The sequence below is a fragment of the Punica granatum genome, chromosome 7, assembly GCF_007655135.1.
Source record: "Punica granatum isolate Tunisia-2019 chromosome 7, ASM765513v2, whole genome shotgun sequence".
Lineage (NCBI taxonomy): Eukaryota > Viridiplantae > Streptophyta > Magnoliopsida > Myrtales > Lythraceae > Punica > Punica granatum.
Window position 1 is genome coordinate 214,046 of NC_045133.1, and position 19,913 is coordinate 233,958.

General features: G+C 40.7%; 4 protein-coding genes across 5 annotated transcripts; 2 read left to right on the forward strand and 2 right to left on the reverse strand.

Moving 5' to 3' along the window:
• Window positions 1–131: 131 nt before the first annotated feature.
• LOC116213248 (recQ-mediated genome instability protein 1) lies at window positions 132–5,247 on the forward strand. The gene is made up of 8 exons (XM_031548119.1): window positions 132–1,446; window positions 1,883–2,053; window positions 2,541–2,686; window positions 3,498–3,622; window positions 3,745–4,238; window positions 4,326–4,436; window positions 4,515–4,643; window positions 4,764–5,247. Exons 1-8 carry the CDS (start codon window positions 904–906, stop codon window positions 4,926–4,928), a joined length of 1,884 nt encoding a protein of 627 aa, XP_031403979.1. The 5' UTR covers window positions 132–903; the 3' UTR covers window positions 4,929–5,247.
• Window positions 5,248–6,589: 1,342 nt separating this feature from the next.
• LOC116214965 (11-beta-hydroxysteroid dehydrogenase 1B-like) lies at window positions 6,590–9,213 on the reverse strand. Of its 2 annotated transcripts, XM_031550501.1 has the most exons (7): window positions 9,131–9,213; window positions 8,760–9,017; window positions 8,376–8,568; window positions 8,157–8,242; window positions 7,912–8,043; window positions 7,639–7,803; window positions 6,590–7,282 (listed from the first exon to the last, which is right to left on the reverse strand). In XM_031550501.1, exons 2-7 carry the CDS (start codon window positions 8,940–8,942, stop codon window positions 6,992–6,994), a joined length of 1,050 nt encoding a protein of 349 aa, XP_031406361.1. In that variant the 5' UTR covers window positions 8,943–9,017; window positions 9,131–9,213; the 3' UTR covers window positions 6,590–6,991. The 2 variants fall into 2 exon arrangements, with proteins under 2 accessions (XP_031406361.1, XP_031406362.1); XM_031550502.1 differs by lacking the exon at window positions 9,131–9,213 and having other exon boundaries at window positions 8,760–9,034.
• A 2,060-nt stretch (window positions 9,214–11,273) lies between these two features.
• LOC116214966 (HVA22-like protein e) lies at window positions 11,274–13,165 on the reverse strand. The gene is made up of 5 exons (XM_031550504.1): window positions 12,836–13,165; window positions 12,624–12,650; window positions 12,318–12,440; window positions 11,848–12,088; window positions 11,274–11,639 (listed from the first exon to the last, which is right to left on the reverse strand). The coding sequence occupies exons 1-5, from the start codon at window positions 12,880–12,882 to the stop codon at window positions 11,619–11,621; spliced, it is 459 nt and encodes a 152-aa protein (XP_031406364.1). The 5' UTR covers window positions 12,883–13,165; the 3' UTR covers window positions 11,274–11,618.
• A 3,864-nt stretch (window positions 13,166–17,029) lies between these two features.
• LOC116213852 (palmitoyl-acyl carrier protein thioesterase, chloroplastic-like) lies at window positions 17,030–19,364 on the forward strand. Its single transcript, XM_031548947.1, has 6 exons — window positions 17,030–17,726; window positions 17,847–17,980; window positions 18,091–18,204; window positions 18,310–18,487; window positions 18,601–18,669; window positions 18,922–19,364. The coding sequence occupies exons 1-6, from the start codon at window positions 17,316–17,318 to the stop codon at window positions 19,177–19,179; spliced, it is 1,164 nt and encodes a 387-aa protein (XP_031404807.1). The 5' UTR covers window positions 17,030–17,315; the 3' UTR covers window positions 19,180–19,364.
• The last annotated feature ends 549 nt before the right edge of the window (window positions 19,365–19,913 follow it).

Below are 19,913 nucleotides of genomic sequence, written 5' to 3' on the forward strand. Positions count from 1 at the left end.
GTCATCCATGAACTAGTTCAGCAGATGAGTGACACGTGTTAAATCAATACCGCCAAATATTTCAAAAATTCCTCAACTTTTCGTCCCTTTATAAAATGGGCCCCAACATACACTTTCTCTCTCCTCTCCCTCCCTCCCTCCCTCCCTCCCTTAGGCGCAGCTGTATCAGTTCCTCCCTATTCGCAGTCTTGAGTCCGTACACTCTCTCTTCTTCCTCCGTTCTACTCAAAACAGTCTCGTCTCCCACCTCCCGTCCCCGTAGACGACTTCGGCCTTCCGATGTGATTGTGGCCCCTGCAGTCTCTCTCTCTTTCCTCCCTTTTTCTTTCTTCTCCACCCATGCTTCTACACCTTTGGCCTCTGATCCGAGCCTCCTTGCCCTCCCCTTAACTCGGCAATCAAGGTCTTGGATTCGGTGACGAGCTCCTAGCCGCTGCTACGAGCTCGAATCTCTTGGATCCAAAGATCGAACGAGAGAGGAAAAGAGATAGATTGCAAAGTCGAAAGGGGGGAGAGATTGCAAAATTGGAAGAGCCGAAGTTTTGACGACGTTGATAATGAGGAGTGGTTGCTTCCGACAACCAACATCGTCGAAAACCCAAGCGTCGGCGGGGGAGAGTCGTCGGAAGCCCAAGCACCGATGATGGAAGAGAGACGGAGGTGGAGGCGCGCGGAGGAAAGCAGTGAGATATAGGAGAGAGAATGGATCGGGGTTGATTTTTGAAGGAATTAAAAAGTTTGGGCGCTACTTAAATACTTTGTGGGACTAGTCCATCTAACAATTTCTATTGCAGTGAATTCACCACCCACTTCTTCTCTCTTCCCTCCTTCCAGACTCCAATCTCCCCATCAATCTCTCTCTCTCTGCGTCGGCAGCGGCAGCGGCAGCGTCAGACAGGTAATATGGGCAGAAGGCGGCTCCGCCTCAACTGCTCCGACGACGAGGCTGATGATGGTCAACAACCTAACTCTAGACCTCCTCCTCAACTCCACCAGCAAACGCTTCCCCAGACCGCTGCTGTTGTCCATCCTCATTCTCACTCTTCTCCTGCAATCGACATCTCCGATGAAGAAGCCGGGGACTTCATCGACGTCTCTGAAGATCTCTCCCCGCCGTCTCCTCCTGTTTCTTCATCCATCCCCGGACCCATGCCACCAACACCGGTCGTGTCTCTGAGCTCTGGCTCTGCGGCTGCATTTGACTGTCCTGTAAGCGAGTATCTCGGTAGGATGGGCCTGACGTTAAGGAGAGAGTGGCTATATGATTGTCTGAACCGACTTGAGGAATCTGTCCGTGGCTTCCCTGGCCTTGATGTCACCACCAAAGCGAAGCTGTGTCTCGAGCAATTCTTGCTTTCCGACATGAATTACTCTGGTGGTGGCGTGCTACCTGCGAATGTGGAAGCCCTCCACCTTGTCCATCTTCCAGGCCCATTTGTTTTGCAGGTACTCATCGGTTTATGAGCCCGTGCTTTGCTCCGTCATTCACATGGTAGTCCTGTTATGCTAACCCTTACCCAACTAGGACCTGCCCTGCCCTGCCCCCATGAAAACGTCCCACTGTCTCGGGATACACTCTTAGCTGTCTCCATTCTGATTGCAGGCCTCATTTTCTTTGCTGGACTACTCTGTCCGGATGTATAGCACGGCGTCCCATCATAATAGTTGCCTTATGTTATACTCATTTGTTGTTGAATATTGATGATGGACCCATAAAAATCAGAGAAAAGGTTGTCTTACGAGTGTTTTTAAGTCAAGAGTATGTCCAGTTGTGCTTGGTCTATTGTTTTTATGCACTAAATGCTGAATCCTAGCATCATAACGTAAGCAAGTTCTTCTGTAAGTGTTTTCCTCATGGTGAATTGTACCTTTCCAATTCCAGGTTGATGAGATTGTTAATATCAGTTGTCCTCTTAGGGGCAGGTACCAGAATGCATCTGCTGGGCTCAAGAGATGCCTCAAGTTGTCCATGACGGATGGTGTCCAACGTGTTTTTGGAATGGAGTACAGGCCTATTAAGGACCTGGAAACTCTGGCTTCAGCAGGATTAAAGGTCTCTATATTTCACTGCCCGTTTACATTTTGTAGAAATGAGCAGTCTATGTGTTGCAAGTCAGCTACTTTTTTTTTTTTTTTCTTCCCAATGTGGTTGTTCCCTGCCTATTGTTGCCTTATTGTAAGAGTGAGCTGTTTTTTGGACGAGGTTCACTTTCTTTTAAATTTGGTTTTTATTAACATAGAGAATCTTGAGCTGAAATTCGCCGTTTCCATTAAATTTTTTTTTTTAAAAAGAGATTGTCTATCTGTTCAATCACCTTAAATTATAAACTCGGTTTTCTTAACTTTTTCAGTTTATAGCAATCTTTTTCTTTAGCTCGGTCATATTCTATTGAGAAACACGGAAGGTGCATATTCCTATTTTCTCCTGCTTCTTAGTTGCTTACTTTCTCCAAAACCATAGAGGGCGTGCATTTAAATTTTCACAATTTGTTGAGGATGGGGTGGTCATGTTGCACTTGGATTTTGACCATGTTTTACAGGTTCTTCTCTGCAATGTACATGTACACCATGGGCTCCTAATGTTGGTTCCTGAAGCTGTTGAAGTCCTGGGAGGTGTGGTCAGTGAATTGGAAGCAGCAAGAGAGCGGCTTGTCAATGAAGTGAATAAGCCTCCTAGAGGAAGAAGGTACAGACTGGCCAATTATTGAAGTGATTGTGGTCTTATTTCACATACTGTACCACTTGATACTGGTGAAGAGCGAGCCCTTTTTCTTTGTGTGTGCGAGTAATCTTTGAGAACGAATTTATCATTGCAAGCTCCTCTGCAACCTTCGTCCTGCTTATCTGTTGTTTGGTCTTGTTAATTTTTTAGAGAGCAGTCAGCGGTCAGCTTTGAGAGGTGCATTACTAAAATGCCGGTGTCTGATTTTAGATTATATTTTCCCAGTGGAGTCATTAAGCATATCCTAGATTACTGTCTGGAGTTGTTCTCATAATTTGCTCGAGTGAAGATACGGAACATTTTCTGATCTTAAGTCAGTGGACATCCGTTTCTTTTATATTTATGAGAATATAAATATTGGATCCTACTTAGCATCATTAGGTATTCAAAGGATTGAATGAGGATAAAGAATAAAGAAATCCTCAAAGTGTTGAAGAGACAGCTGAAAATTCTCAAAGTTGTACCATGACTTCTGTACATTTGGTCGACCTGTTTCAATGGAAATTTCTCTATAGTCTTCTCCACCTTCAATCCTTCTTTTAATCATATTGAGCTCAGTTTATATTTTCTGAAACTACAGTTTCATTAGTTATTGTATACATTATAAGTAAATTCTATTGTCTTATCAGTATGTTTCAAGAGGTTTTGTGAACACAGTCCAAGATGCTATAGTTTGAAGAGTCATTGCTTTATGATTGGGGATATGATTTTTTGGAAATCAATCTTTTGGCTTGATGATATTGTTGGTTGGTATTTTGTTTTGTACCTTGTGTAGAACGCGCTCAGGAGTGCTTCCTGCTTTAGCAACCAGGGCAACCCGTGCTGCCTGGACACCTAATAGCGTGGTGAGTGGTGATCATTCCAAGGAAGTTGCAACTAATTCTCATGCCGGAGGAACAGGTACTCTTGTTCCTTCATGCCTGGGGTTGTCATTTTCTATACAATCTCCGATTTAATTAGTCAGCAATCAGCTCAGTGAATGATACTAGAACATGATTTTGACATGTTTCCTCATTCTCCAGCTATCACTTTGCTACCTACTTCAGTGCCTAACAATAAGAGGAGCTCAGTAGAATCCACCAGTAATTTGAGTGCACTAAATGCAGTGTCCGGCCCATCGTCCAATTTTATATCAGATTTTGAAGAAATGCATGTGGATGCTGATTTCACAAGCACAAGGAATCCTGTGTTGAATCCTCCTACAAATATGGAGGAAATGCATATGGATTCTTTTCCAGCCAGAAGTGTGAATGCTGTGGCCAACTCATTGCTTAATAATGTTTCAGCTGTTGGTGGGATGAACCCAGGATCTGAGATCATAAACAGGGAAACTATGGTTCCTGATCTGTCATTGGAGGGTTTCTCAGGTCAAGAAGTTATTCAAATAATTGATGAGGTTGAACATCCGAAAATACTACGCGGGAATCGGGAAATCCCTTTCACTTATTTAGCAAGTTTATCAGCCAAATGGGCTGCAATGAGAGAGAAAGCATCTTCAATCGAGGGAAAAGTAAAGGTATATTATTTACTTTTCCATCTTCATGATAGGTAAATCAAGATCTTAGTATGTCTGACAGTTCTCTTTTCCCATGAACATTTACAGTGCTTTCTGACTGGTGTGAAGGGCTTCCAGTATAAGCAAAGAATGTCATATGAGCTCCGGGTGTATGTGGATGATGGCAGTCTCATATCGGAAATTCTTATTGATCCTGATGTAAGTGTTACTTAATGGGCACTCCCGTGGAAACTGTTTTAAAACTTCGACATGCTTATGGTAAATGCATGCCGTCAGGTTGTTCAAAACGGGATCGGGCGTACCCCTGAGGAGGTCACTGCTGCTCTGTCTTCTCTGGACAAGAATGTAGTCAGCGGCATGAAGGAGACGCTAAAGCAATTCCAATCTTTCTTGGCAAATTTTGAGGTAACGGCTTAAATAGTGCAATAATGTATTTTGTTCGGGCATTGGCGAGGTTGCTTTTCTGCTGAAGAGGCTCGTCAAAGGAAAACAATCTGCATAATCATCGATAATTTTTTGCAACAGGGAATTATGCTCATCGAATTGAATGAAACATCTCCTGTTCCAATAGCTCGACAAATGACTGAGGGATGCAACTCATCCAATGCATGGTTGCTTCTGGAAAGACTGAGTTCCCAATCAGAAGCACCTCGTTCCTCCTCCTTGCGTCCCATTGAGTTATCCCCTTGATGGGGTGTAAGTCAGTCTGTTGCTCTGTGGACCTTGGGATGGAAAGAGACAATGATCTGAAGATGTGATGGGGAGGAATTAAAGGGGAACGAGAGAGGAGAGCATGAGAACGGCCATGACATGAGATCTCTTACTTGAGGGTCCCAAAAGTTATTGTAGCCAGTCAGTATATTCCAATTTCCTTCCTTTGGTGGCAGTATTCAGCAGACTGCTATACTCCATTTTGTACTTAATTTGGTGCATAGCATTTTGGTTTGCGCATCATCATTGGATTACAGGAAATTATTATATTAAATTATTGGAAAAGTAAGTTCGAAAATATCGCGGTACGTATCATAAATTTATGTGAAAGATATGTAAATTTACAATGATAACCTTATTAATGGGGTATTTAGGTGAGGAATTTACTTATTTCAGTACATAGCAATTTGCAAATATCCGTAAATAAATAAAATTAAGAATGTAAATTCTAAATTTTAAATAAAAAATTAATGATTTAAAAAAAGAAAAAAGAAAAAAGAGACAGGTTTTCTTTTGGTAGGTAGATAAATAAAAAAGAGGAAAGAAATAAGTTGATGTGAATCACTGCAAATAAAATATATCGTATATATACATAAATTGGCCATTTATTTTGTTTGCTTTATAATATTTGCGAATATTAAATAATAAATGAAATCAATAAAAAGTATTTTTTTTGTCAAATTATGAAACTTAAAAATAAGATTATTATTAAGAAAAGTTGAAGCTCGGGTAAGTGGATAAGAATGTCGAAGTCAAGAAATTTTTTTTAATAAAAATAATATTCATCTTGCTTGTAAAATTTTAACACTGTCGAGATCACCGGGCTTCACCTAAGCCCAAACCGCATAGCGTGGGACAGTATGATTCGGATTTTCGCCCGGGGGAAATCCAAACTTTGGCACCAACCAAACATGACTTTCCGGTAAGACCGGTAGTATCTGACACGATACGATAACATGACATGAATACAATACAGAGTTTAGCGAATTTAGTAAAAAGGCTAAATGTGTTTCGTGTCTAAACTGATCAAATTCGTTTAGACACAATTAGATCAATTTATATTATGTATTATCGTGTTAATAAATTTGTTTTATATCAATTTTCTTTTCTCAATTTATATGAGAAAGTACACTAAAATCATCTAAATTTGTTTATATAAATCGTTTGTTTATAGTATTTTTATCATGTCAATTGTGTAGTAACGTTAACATGTAATGGAAGTTAATAGCGTCATATCATGTAGGTATAATATGTAACTAAAAATAACAATGTCATATCATGTAAATAAGTATACATACACATTTAAATACGCTTAATTAAACGGATTAAACATATCATATCCGTGTCAATTCATAATTAAACTTGTCATGTTCGTGTTTACAAACTTTGACGCGTTTATTAAACGTATCATGCTCGAATTTAATTTTTTTTACATGAATCCATTTAGACACGATATATTTAAACATGACACCACATTTAGACACGATATATTTAAACATGAAACCACATGTATTGCCACCTCTACTTTCCGGTTTCCGCACTTCTTATACTTACTATAGAACATTGTTTTGCACACAACTTGGGACATGTTTTGTACTTGAGATTCCCCTCGGACATTGGAGGGGCATTTCTGCTGCTAATTAAACGCAACCCCTTGTATCATAAGCATATCATTGATGAAGGTTTTATTTACACGACATATATAAGCAGCAAGATGAACAAAAAAAGAAAAAAGAAAAAAAAGGAAGATCAAACACGTCCTTCCCTTCACAGGACTACGTACCCTGACACCAGTGACTTAAGCTACGTAACTATAGTGGATAGATACACTTTATATACTCTTTTTTTTTTAAAAAAAATTATTTTCCTTTTTGTTGAGGAAAGCCGTCCTCCCATGGCATACATGGAGGAGGAATCCGGAGACTTGCTTTAAAATTAAAGCTTTGGTTTCACCGTGATGTGAGGCTGGGATGTGAACACACTCAAAACAGATGATCCGATGGGCATGCAATGCATTGCTCCAGTCCCAGTGCCAACTACTGTCAGTCAGTCTTAACCTCAGGTGTCTGAATGGTGCCTGGATAGAGCAACTTCTTGGCTCCAAGGAGATCCACCATCTTCTTGGAGGGTGCCTCGGTTGGTGGAGCCCCAGGACTCGCGAGGAACATCATCCGGTAGGACCACTCGACCAGTTCAGGGCAGAACACCTTCCACAGGTACGTTGCCTTGAACCAGCTTGGCTCTGTCAAGTACCTGTCGCCCCTGCAGGCACTGTTCACGATCGACTTGGCACACCCCTCCGCCAGTCCCACCGGCATCATCCCCACTAGAACCTGTCAAAAATTTATAACCAATTAGTGGTTGCCTTACTCACGTACTGTGTTCCTTAGTGCGAACCAAGGACCAATTTTAGAGAGAGGAGCTAACACTGCGTTTGCGTTTGATTTGTAAGTAAAATTTTAAAATCAAATTTTGAAGGGTTGGTGTAGAGAATTTTTTAATTATGGAATTATATTATAATAGAGTTGTATAAATGTTTACGTATGGAGTTTCAAATGAACTATTTTATTTTGTTGTGGGTAAAGTTAAGTTAAAGTAAGATTTTAAAATCTTTACTTACAAAAGAAACGAGCCAAGAATGAATCAATCGTCATCAGTTCGTGTCCCTTCTGTTCACAGCTTTACTTACATCTCGCATATCTCGATCCACCTCCAGCTTGCCTTCCCTGGACCAGTACTTGCCCCGAGTCAGCTCAGACTCTATAAACCCCGGCGTGACTATTGTTATTCCGATCTCAGGCCCTAGTTCGACCCTCAATGTCTCAAACATACTCGAAAGGGCTGCTTTGCTCGCCTACACATTACAGTACAGGCATTATTAATTTGGCCCCCAGTTGTATATATGTATATAGTACTGATGCAGTAGTCAAAACATATAAAGTTGCAAGAAGAGGTCGCTTACATTGTAGAAGCTCGTCCTCGGTGCAGGCAACCAAGAAGCGGAGGACGACAGGACTACGATCTTGCCCCTACTGTTTCTTAGGTATGGAACTGCAAAACGTGTTGTGTAAACGGATCCCCAGTAGTTGGTGTCCTGTATGTACATACATTTCATGGCAACTCGAACGTGAGTTTTTCCATGAGAACTGCCGAAAGGCCGCTAAAAAGGAAGAGGAAAATTGAGCTGAGCGGAGCGGAGCAGAGTACCATGACGGCTCTGAAGGTAATGACATCAGTAACATCTTCAAACTTGCAGATGGAATGAATCCCAGCATTATTGACCAGGTGGTCCACTGCGTCAGATCCGAGCAGAGAGGCATGATGATGTTGGATTATTATGCCATATACCCCAGTGCGTGTGTGTATATATATATATATATATAATCAAGAACAGAGAAACAGTGTCATTAATTATTAATTACTTACATCTACCATAGTGATTGATGGTCTCATTAACAAGTCGCTTGCAGTCATCTACCTTCGACACATCGGCCGGTATCACAGCCACATCGGGAGCCCCAAAGTCGTGTGCCCTGTCTGCCACTTCCCGGAGCGAGGCTTCTCTACGTGCCACCAGTGCCAAGCAAGCCCCTCTTCTCGCATACTCGTATGCCAGGTACTGCAATATACAAAGCTCATATATATGTATATTATTCATCGGTCACAATCAGATTAAAGGAAACACCGAGATTAAGGAGGTGCCTGCACATATATATGTGTGTGTGTGTGTGTGTATATATATATATATGTATGTATGCATGTATGAGCTAGGCAGTAAATTTATATATGTATATTTTTATATATACGTACCTCTCCGATGCCAGAGGAGGCGCCGGTGATGAGGACGACCTTGCCGGCAAGGTCTTCGCTGATAATGGAGGTGAGAGCAAAGAGGAAGAACCTGAAGGTGTACAAGGGGGGGAGAAGAAAGCAGAGGGAGAAGAAAGTGAAGGGTGGAGCTACTAGGTTGAGGAACTTGTGGATGATTTCCATGGCTCGCTGCTGTGCTGAGCTTATAATTTGCTAGCTAGCGCTCCTCCACTGCTTAATTATATCTTTGCTACGTAGCTGTGGAAATAAATAAAAAAGGATCGATATCATATCAGTCCCTCAAAGCAGGAAGAAGAAGAAAGGCGCGGGGGGAAGGAAGTGATCGATGAAGGTGGAGGTGGAGGTGTCACCTCTGCATGGAATTTGTTGAGACACGTAGACGCGCGTTGTTACTATTCTTCTTCAGAGTCAGTCCGTGACGCACCGCCACCGCTTCCAGCAAGGCAAGTGTTTGAATCATCAATTCACTTGTTTGTCACCATTTGCTCATATCTATCTATCTATCTATCTATCTATCTATCTATCTATATTATCTGAAATAAGATCGAAAAACCGGCGTATATATTACCTACTCCTCCTCATTCAAGATCGAGTCCACCAGGGTAGGATATAGGATGGCTCTTATAAGTTGGAAAAATATGAGCACATCAGTACAGTACCACAATTATTCATATTCACTGACATGACAGGCACTCTGATTGATTGATCGGATGTTACACGTCCGTCCACAACCGATTCTTCTTCTTCCCTTGCTCTTTCCGCTCAGATAGTCTTTTTCATGTCTCCGGGAATATTTTTGCTTGACCTGTGCAAAAGGGACTTCACATAACAAATTGACTGATGCCGCGGCCTCTGTCATCATCACTTCCCTAAAGGAGTTCCCAGGCTCCCTAAAGGTTCCCACCTTTCGGCTAAAAATTTCATGTTTAATTATTAAGGGTTGGGCACCTAAAAAAATACTATCTTTATATATATATTTTTAAATTATAACACAAACTTTATAAAATAATATAAAGATGCACGATTTTTACTCTTTTTTTCCCTTAAATATAACATAATAATATAGAAATACACGACATTTGTATTACTTCTTGAATATAGCACGACATTTTAAAATATAACACAACATTTGTACTAGCTAGTGGTAGTGATAATGTATGTAATGTGATGTAATAACTGTTAGTTAATTTACCTCTCCGATGCTAGAGGAGGCGCCGGTGATGAGGAGGACCTTGCCGGGTATATCTTCATTGAGGACGGAAGTGAGAACATAGAGAGGGGTGCGCGCGCGCGCGGGGGAGGAGGAGGAGCAGAAAGCACAGCGAGAAGAAAGTGAAAGGGGCAGCTACTGAGTTCAACAAGTTGTGGATGACCTCCAAGTCCATGGCTCCTCCTGCTCTGCTCCTCCAGTACCGATCTGTTCGCCTCTCTTCTGCTGGAATATTCTTCTTATGATTATTAATTAATATTAAGGATATCACTTATCGGGCTTAAGCTCAGCTCAGCCCAGCCCAGCCCAGCCCAGCCCGGCAAATTTTATATGCATCCAGAGGGAAGAGGCGAAGCCCTTCTTTTTTCATTTTTCCCCCCCTTTTTTTTTTGGAGGAAGCAGAGAAGAGAAGAGAAGTGAGATGGCGGAATCGGGTCGGGTCGGGTGGCATCTCTGCATGGAATTTGATGAGACACGTATGGTCGGTCAATACTCTTGTCACGCCGCCAAAGCTTCCAGCAGCAGAAGGTGTGTGTTCAGTCAGTCAATTCGATATCTTGTGATCATTATACGAAATTTCCCATGATCTGACGGTCCAACACCATTAGATCATTATCAGATACTGCAATTGTATATACTTGGAGTTGGACTGGATGGCTCCTTTGGAACTTAATTAAGCATTGACTGATGCCCCGGCCATGTCATTACCCTCCCCAAATAGTACTTCACCCTCATCATTGTTATCTTTTCACTTCATTGGTGGATCGAGTACACAAAAACCAGATTTTACGAACGACATCGGAGCAGAGCTCGCGTTAGTGTTAGTGTTAATTTTAGTTTTAGTTTTATCTACTTATTATTTACAGGGAACGATATATCTCTGCTAGTTTTATAGACCATTTATCAGGAACAATCTGCTGCTGGTATTCGTTCGACTATAATGGTAAGTCACTTTTGTTGATTCATCATCGCTTGCATTCCAGTCAAGCCCAGAATATTACGTGGGCTAGGTTCGTTCCATCCACACATCCAATACTCGGAAATATCCTTTACCCGAACCCATGGAAACATCCGTTGATCTTACTGTAACTGGTTTGTCTGCAAACATACAAACCCATCATATTTTGCCAGCAGGCCACACATTTCGTGCCATTGCTCGTCGCCCTGCTTCTATTTGTCTAGATGTGTGTAAGAGTCCATTTTTGTTGTTGCAGGGTACCCGCACCGGCTCAAATGGACTGGGTTGCAAGGAAGTTTGTTTCAACTATTTATCCCCCCTACTATACCATATCATATTATGGTTACATTGTAAAGAAGAAAATGTTGTTTTGCAACATAATTAATTACAACAGTGGCTTGGCTTCTACTTCCGATACAATTTCAATTTGTACATAAACGACCACGACTGGCTACAATTATCATACATCAAAGAGCACGAAAAAGCTCAGACTCTTAAAAAAAAAAAAAAAATAAAAACAACAACAACAACAACAAAGCAGCTACAGCACACCCGAAAAGCAGATGTCCTGCACGTATAATACAGTACTATTGATTGATAGCATACCCTTTTTGAGTGTGTGTATATATATATATATATATATTGCTATGCTCCATTAATCATCATCTCATCAATAGGCCTCGTGTTCCCCCTGCCAATTACACACACATTTAAAATTCCTGCCGTGAATTGACAAGCATATGATATGATATGCATACTGCACTTTCTCCATATCATGGTACCGGTAAGTAGGTACGGCGATGAAGGAAGGAAGAATAATTAGTCGGTCGTCGATCTTGCTAGCTCATCAGAGAGGAGAGGAGAGGAGATGAGAAGAGAGGAGAGGCAGACTGACTCACCTTCTTGGTGGAGATGAAGTCAACGAACTTCTTCTTGGACTTGCCATTACTACTACTACTACTACTATTTCTGCTAACAGAAGTGGACTTGGGCGATTGAGCAGCGCCAGCGCCTGCGCCCTCCCTCCTCTTGATTAGCTTCTCCCTGACAAACTTCTCGTAGAGGAAGGCCGCACCCTTGAATTGGGGGAGGACCAACCACGCCACAAACACCAGCTTCACATCATACCATATGGGAATCCTGCACGTGCAGGCAGCAAAGGCAGAGGCAGTTGCACATGTGTAAATAAATAAATAAATAAATAAATTAATTATAACGATGGATGGATCACTTCACTCATTGATGAGAGAGACAAAAAGACAGTATGACTCGGCTCGACTATACGTAATAATCAATCGAAAAAAAAAAATTCAACATCAAATAGAGGAGGTGTAGGCAGGGTAGGTAGGGGATAGCGTAAGGTACCCACCATTCGAGGAGAGGGTGGAGGAGCATCTCGAGGAGGGTGAGGAAGGAATAGAGGATCCAGTAAGCGAGCCACTGCTGATCATCTAACTTTGAGGGGCTCTCTATGGCCATCACCGATGCATACCTGCCCAGTCACAGTCACAGTCACAGTCACAGTCACAGTCACAGTCAGTGCCCACCACAACCACACCCACACCCACACCCCAATTACATTACAACATCTTAAACATACAGATAGCTATATATTTGTTTATTTTAATCTTTCAAAGGAAGAGGAGAGGAGAGGAGAGGAGAGGAAGACACTTACAGTGGATACAGCAGCATCAGCACGGGCCTGCAGCAATTTTTTGCATAGAGAAAGCAAGAAAGGAAAGGAAGGAGATTATTAATTGGGAGGTATAAAAAAAAAAAAGAGTCAGATTAATATATTTTGATTGATTGAATTAATCGCAAGGGTATTATATTATATATATATATATAGAGAGAGAAACAGAGAGAGATTAGAAAGTGAAAAGTTACCCGGCCAGGGAATGGACATAAGTTAGCAGAGTCCAGAAGCGACCCATATTATTTCTTTAATTCTCCTACTGCTTCTTCTTCTTCTTCTTCTTCTTCTTCTCAAAGATCTGATCTGATATAGGATGTATTTACGTATGAAAGGGGAGGAGGCTTCACACGCAGACACCAACGAATGAATCAACTTGAATAGAGAGAGAGAGAGAGATGATGATGATGATGATGCAGTTTCTGGAAAAATGGAAAGAGAAAAATTAGAGTGCGGTCTGGTCTTCGAGTAGAATGATGACCAAAGGAAAAGAGAATGAAGGGTGGAGCAAACAAAGGATCCAAACCTCCTCCCTTTTATTATATAGAGTCATAGTCATGGTGACTAGATTGCAGGGACACGTGGCGATATTGGAGTTATTATCGGAGATCTCTCGCCTGCCTTAATACGTGTCGAACCCTGCCCCGCCGACTACCATGGGCCAAACTTAGATCACTTTGGTCCTCACTTGCTGTATGAAAAAAGGGTCTGGGGGCGTAATAGGTTATGTACATCACAATGACACTTGGTCAAAAAAGATCCAACAAAAAATTTTTGTTTTATTTGAAACAAAAAAAAAAGATGTGTTTAGCATCTACTGATCCATGATACATATCACGTAATCGATAGGGAAGAACGATCAATCTATCTCGGGACGTAGGTTGTACCAGGTGGAGATGGAATATTGCAGTTGAAGTTACTACTTAGTTGATTATCAATCAATTAATTAATTAATCAATGATACTAATAAATTGATTATTCATTCATTTATCTATTTATATTTCTGGATAAAATTGATTGCATTTATTTATCAAAGAAGTGATAGCTATACAATCTATATTAAAATTAATAATAAATTTTATTTACAGTGGCAGAGCAGGGGGTGCTTTCCTTCCTCGTTGACAGTCCCCAATGTTTGAAGCCACGTGGAAGTAGGTGCTAGTGGCGGTGGTCAGTGTGTTCTTTCGAGGAGGATGAGGCGGAAAGGTCGGTGAGACGTGGAAGAAGGAGAACGCCCCTCCTTTCCAATGCATCCTACCCTAATCCCAATTGAACTGAATTGATTGCCATTATTATGAATTGAAAAGAGATACAAAAGAAGAGGGAAGGAATTGATAAAGCTAAAAGCCGCATTACCCTATAATTAATTAATTAATAATAATAAATCAGGAAACAAAAAAAAAAGGGAAAGAGGGAAAAGCAAAAGCAGCATATATGGAAAGGATTGGAAGGGAATAATTAAAGGCGAAGAATACTCTTGATCTGATTTAATAAGAGAAGATATTATTATTATTATGGTAAATTGCACCGGTAGTCCAAAATATTTTATAAATATTTTATGATGGTCCAAAAACTTTTTTTCGCTTCATGATGGTACAACTTGTTTCAAAATTGTTTCATGATGGTACAAACAGTCAATTGGCCCTAACGCCCTTAACATTTTGCTGATGTGACGCGTCCTATGTGTCACTTTTGTTACAAGGAACCAATCACAGTGCGTCACGTCATTTAAGACAAAATAAAATTTTAAAAAGTCCAAAAAAATAATTTAAAAAATACAAAAAAAAGTAAAAATTTTTAAAAAATAAAAAATATTTAAAAATTTTGAAAATTTTAAAATTATTTTTAAAAATTTTGAAAATTTTAAAATTATTTTTAAAAATTTTAAAATATTTTGTATTTTAAAAAAAATACAAAAAATACAAAAAAGAGTAAAATTTTAGAAAAAAAATCTTTTAAAATTTTGAAAATTTTAAAAAATTTTAATTTTTTTTTTTTTTTTTCCTTTTTTTCTTTTTCCCCCTTTTCCCTCCTTTTCTCCCCCCTTCCCCTTTCCTCTTCCCCTTCTTTTCCCTTTCCTCTTCCCCTTTTCCCTTCCCCGTTTTCCCCTTCTTTTTCCCCTTTCCTCTTCTCCTTCTTTTCCCTTTCCTCTTCCCCTTTTCCCTTCCCCGTTTTCCCCTTCTTTTTTTTCCTTTTTTTTAAAAGTTTTCCCCTTTAAAATTTTTTAGAATTATTTAAAATTTTTCGGCCACGTCAGTAAGGAGGTAACACGTAGTAGCCATGTCAGCGTCGACTTGACGGCGTCAAGCTCGAGTTGACGGTTTGTACCATCATGAAACAACTTTGAAACATTTTGTACCATCATGTAGCGAAAAAAACTTTTTGAACCATCATGAAATATTTGTAAAACATTTTGGACCACCGGTGCAATTTACCCTTATTATTATTATTATTTCTTTCTTTTTCTTTTTGGGACAACGCCCACCGCCCAAATAGTAGAGGGGGCTGTGGAAGCGGCAACCTTTCCTGTCCACAGTCAGCACTGGCGCGACAAATGGGCTGGCTTCTCACAAGCAAGAAGGAGATAATGGACTGGACTGGACTAGATTGGAGAGGCCATAAACACGATTCTTTTTTTTTTTCCTTCCAAAAAAAAAAAACACGGTTCTTCTTCTTCTTCTTAATGTTATTATAATTGTTGGACTGGACTGCCATCCCATCAGATATATGTAGGTATGTTAGTAATGCATCTTCTATATTCTTTTCTTTCTTTCCCATTGACCACACCGTAGCGGTGTCCAATCCAACATGTTATCATATCACTTTTACGGAACTCTTTCGATTATAAGAAAGGTTCACGAACTTAGTATATTAAAACAAAAATTTTAATATCTAATAAAGGGACACTGAAACTCTCAATGAATAACGAACATATACGGCTTCTATTTATTTTTTATGAGCTTTGTACTCTACTTTACTCTATTATCGTCGGAACCAAAATGATTATTATGATATTATGTTGGGAGCCTAAAATTATCCTTTCTCATTCTTTTCTTTTTCTGGCCTATACTGAGCAAAAAGGGCTTCTGCTTAGGAAACAGCAAAGCCCACCACATACTCCGACAAGACCTAAGCTCATGAGCAAGATGACAACTCCGAAGCCACTCATGCCCCAACAAAAACCCCACATTAAAGCCCGAAGTCCATGGACACCCATATCTATCTATCTATCTATATAGATATATATATATATATATATCAAAAGGATCATTATGTTAGGCGACACAGACCCGATATTTAAAAATAAATCTTATATTATTAGTAATTAGAAAGGAAATCCATATGATGCGATATGTTTTTCTTTTAGAACCGTTGAATTACAATTATTGATGAATAAATACATAATTTCATCAACCATCCAACGATCAAAGGAGTTAATCGTACCACATAACTGATGGCGTCTACGACCTTCCTCAACACACCCCATTCCATTCTTCTTCCAGTAGTTCCCGTTAGTTGTGCTTTCATGCAGTGCAGAGGAGAAGGCAGATACCCTTCCCTTGCCCTGGCAGTTGGCAGTTAGCACTGCAGCGGTACCTGCAAAGAATAAAATGCATGCAATGGGGGGGGGGGGGGGGGGGGGGGGATCTCTCCAAATTCTTTCCTCAGAAATCTCCTCATTTGACTGGAGTAAAGTAAATCCTCCCCTCCCATTTCTAGCTTGCATTTCCGAACAAAGTATATATTACTCGACATGGCACGGTAAAAAACAACTCGTTTTGCATATCTTTCTTTCTTTTTTTTTTAAATAACAAGGGATTACGAGTTTCGCTCGACTAAATCTCAGAGTTCACTTAAATACCTTACAAATTCACGGATCGTTTTGCATATCCTTACCTAACACAGCCACAAGAAAAACTATTTCATCTCTCTTCCTTCTTTTCCATGTCTGGTTTTCATATTGAATTACAATTGGATATTTCTGCCGGGGGAAATTTGTGTTAGAGTAAAAAGAAATATAAAATCCTTTTGACCTTATCCATGGAATGGATCTTTAGCAATCTCTCAAGTCTTAATTTGGATATAGGGGTGTGAGGAGTACTGTCTCTCCGTCCTTTTCTTTTATTTTTTTGGTCATCTGCTGTTGCCCCCTGCCATGCCTCATCCCAACCATTCCTCCATTCTCATTTTTCCAGTCCATCTAATTATCCAATCCAATTCCAAACAAAACACCAAAAAAAAAAAAAAAAGGAGTGGGGTGGGGAAGAAGTTACAAAGTTACTATATATAATAATTGCGTGTAAATTAAGCTGACAATAGCAAATAAGGCTCTTGTTTCCCTCCCACCCCACCATCCGTTTAAAAGTGGTGGTTGAGCTGCTCATCATCTCTCTCCCGATATAATCTTTCTTCCCCATTGCATCCACACGTTTTTCCTAAGGCGCAAGTTTCTCACTTACATGTCTCCATCTTCTTCTTCCCTAATACATTCTTTCTTACACCAAACAAGTCTTCATTAAAACTACGTATGTGCCGTACGTTCTTAAAAAATTTCTTCCCCTCACAGCAAGGAAATATGATCCGGTAGAATTAGAAAAGCTACCAAAATCTTTCCCTCATCAGTTCAGGTTTCGCACGTACCAAATCTTTAATTTCCATCGAGGAAAAGAAAATATGAATGAGCTGCTTGCTGCGGGTAACATGTCGCAGTTCACATCCCGCTCCCCGTTCAGCCCCCCGGGAGAATCGTGCTTGGCTCAACGTCTAAGGTTGTTGAAGGTCGGTTTTTGTTCAAGTAACAATATGAACTGGCCCCCTAGGCGGGCAAGGCTCAAGGTGATGGCATCTTCTGGCAGCGATCAAGTGCTCGACGTGACTGACAGGAAGAAGGTGAATGGTGTATCCATGGCCAAGGAGAACTTTGGACTCCTCAAGGACAGCCCCATCTCCGCACCTCTTCATTCGTGTTTGCTGGGCAGGTTTGTGGAAGACCGTTTTGTGTATCGGCAGACCTTCATCATCCGCTCCTATGAAATCGGACCCGACAAGACCGCCACCATGGAGACCCTCATGAACCTCCTTCAGGTTGGTTTCAACCATAATTTTGATCCCACCGACGCAAGTTTGGGAATCATAGCACCGTAGTTTCAAAAAAAAGAAAAAAAAGAGTACTACTGTGATAGCAAGTAATTGGCTTGCATGCAGGAAACAGCTCTAAACCACGTGACGAGCTCCGGCCTTGCTGGCAATGGTTTCGGTGCAACCCGAGAGATGAGCCTTCGGAAGCTCATATGGGTCGTCACACGGATCCACATTCAAGTCCAGAGATACAGCTCCTGGTAACAGCTTTTTTTATTCCCTCAACAAACAGGAGGTATATTAATCGGCACGAGCGTCTGTTGTGTTCCCTCAATAATACTCGATGGTTTATATGTGATTTCTGTGGCAGGGGAGATGTGGTGGAGATCGATACCTGGGTTGATGCGGCAGGGAAAAATGGGATGCGCAGAGACTGGATAATCCGCGATTACCACACCAAAGAGATCATAACAAGAGCGACCAGGTGGATACACCACACTATTGCAAATTGAAAAGTTTGATATTGAATCATTGATGTTGTACATCGAGCTTACGTCCGAGCTTGTTTGCCTGCAACGCATGAATGCAGCACATGGGTGATCATGAACAGAGAAACGAGGAGGCTGTCTAAGATCCCTGAACAAGTCAAGCAAGAGGTCATACCCTTCTACCTGAACAGACTTGCCATTCCTCACGTGGAGAATGATGTTGATAAAATCGACAAGCTCACTGATGGAACAGCCGAGAGGATTCGTTCAGGGCTGGCAGTAAGTCATCATTGGCTACGTCTTATTATTCCTGATCTCATAGGATTGCCAATTCCAGAACTTTCCCACTTGTAGGAATTGATTCGTTTGCTCATCTGATATTCTGGTTTCAGCCTAGGTGGAGCGACATGGATGCTAACCAGCACGTGAACAACGTTAAATACATCGGATGGATTCTAGAGGTATATAAGTCACCGTCCCTGGACAGTTCATGTGCCGTTATCTATTCTGTTCTTGGGAATTCTTTATCAAGCTTCGACTCGGTCCTGATAATTAGTCATATGACTGTGTACTAGTCTATGATCGAAGACATCATAGTCATGAACAAGCATATAAATATAGTCAAAGCTGTCATCAATTATATTGTATAGTTCCAGATAGAAGAACGCATCCCGAATCCTGATGATAGTGTACTAAAGCAACCATTATTGCAGAGCGTGCCCATAAAGGTGTTGGAAGCGTACCATCTGACGAGTATAACACTGGAATATTGGCGTGAATGCCGCCAATCAAACTTGCTGGAGTCACTGACCAGCACTAGCAGAACGTCGTCAGCCACGTCAGAAGGCTCCGATGGTGCAAGAAAAAGGAGCAACCCTGACCTGGAATACATACACCTTCTCCGAATGGAAGCTGATAAGGCCGAGATAATCCGAGCAAGAACAGAGTGGCATTCAAAATCTGGGGACTGACAGTTCGTACAGTATGGGTGCTCTTGGGATGACCGGCTTTTGATCTTTGGTTCAATTCGTTTTTGTATATCTACTCCATGTATTGTTCTCCAATAAGTTTCAACTCTTTCCCTTGCATCGTGAGGCGATGCGTTCATTGCTTGCAAAGATTATTATTATTATTATTATTATTATTATTATTATTATTATACAGAGGCATTGACAGTGGTAGTTCTCTAATTTGCACAAATGGTAGCAAACTTAAGTTGCTGGGGATGTCGAACCGGCTGTACCTCAGAAAAGATCCAAGCACACACTTCTGTCCGGACAACTTCCGGGTTCTTAATTCACACCAACAATTTACATAGAAACAGTATTGTTTGACAAGACAGACATCCATTAGTCACAGATTTATGTCAGAAAACATCCTCACTTTTCTGGTCCCTTATCCTTGCCAATATACTTCTACTCATAAATGGCAGACTGATATTGCAGTATTCCGAGACGACCATATACATACATCTGCACATAAAATGACACACAGTTACACGCATATACATGTCGTATCTAAGTACGTGGGAATAACAAAGCAAGCATTAGGGGTTAGTTATCATCACCGAAGATCTGAGGAGGGTAAGCGGAGGCCAGGTGGGTATTGGTAGTTCGCAACTACCGGTAAAATGACTAATCTAACCTCAAATTTCAGATAATCTATTTAGTAGTTGTTAATTAATGGAATTATTTTGTTATAGACA

Coding starts and splice junctions, on each gene's coding strand:
- LOC116213852 (XM_031548947.1), top strand. CDS start 17,316: ATGAATGAGCTGCTTGCTGCGGGTAACATGTCGCAGTTCACATCCCGC. Junction 17,981..18,090: donor GTCCAGAGATACAGCTCCTG/GTAACAGCTTTT, acceptor TTTCTGTGGCAG/GGGAGATGTGGTGGAGATCG. Junction 18,488..18,600: donor GGATTCGTTCAGGGCTGGCA/GTAAGTCATCAT, acceptor TTCTGGTTTCAG/CCTAGGTGGAGCGACATGGA.
- LOC116214966 (XM_031550504.1), bottom strand. CDS start 12,882: ATGGGTCGCTTCTGGACTCTGCTAACTTATGTCCATTCCCTGGCCGG. Junction 12,441..12,623: donor CTGATGCTGCTGTATCCACT/GTAAGTGTCTTC, acceptor GTGACTGGGCAG/GTATGCATCGGTGATGGCCA. Junction 11,640..11,847: donor ACTTCATCTCCACCAAGAAG/GTGAGTCAGTCT, acceptor TGTAATTGGCAG/GGGGAACACGAGGCCTATTG.
- LOC116213248 (XM_031548119.1), top strand. CDS start 904: ATGGGCAGAAGGCGGCTCCGCCTCAACTGCTCCGACGACGAGGCTGAT. Junction 3,623..3,744: donor TTCTCATGCCGGAGGAACAG/GTACTCTTGTTC, acceptor CTCATTCTCCAG/CTATCACTTTGCTACCTACT. Junction 4,437..4,514: donor AAATTCTTATTGATCCTGAT/GTAAGTGTTACT, acceptor GCATGCCGTCAG/GTTGTTCAAAACGGGATCGG.
- LOC116214965 (XM_031550501.1), bottom strand. CDS start 8,942: ATGGAAATCATCCACAAGTTCCTCAACCTAGTAGCTCCACCCTTCACT. Junction 8,569..8,759: donor CCTCCTCTGGCATCGGAGAG/GTACGTATATAT, acceptor TGTATATTGCAG/TACCTGGCATACGAGTATGC. Junction 7,804..7,911: donor CGAGGACGAGCTTCTACAAT/GTAAGCGACCTC, acceptor TGTAATGTGTAG/GCGAGCAAAGCAGCCCTTTC.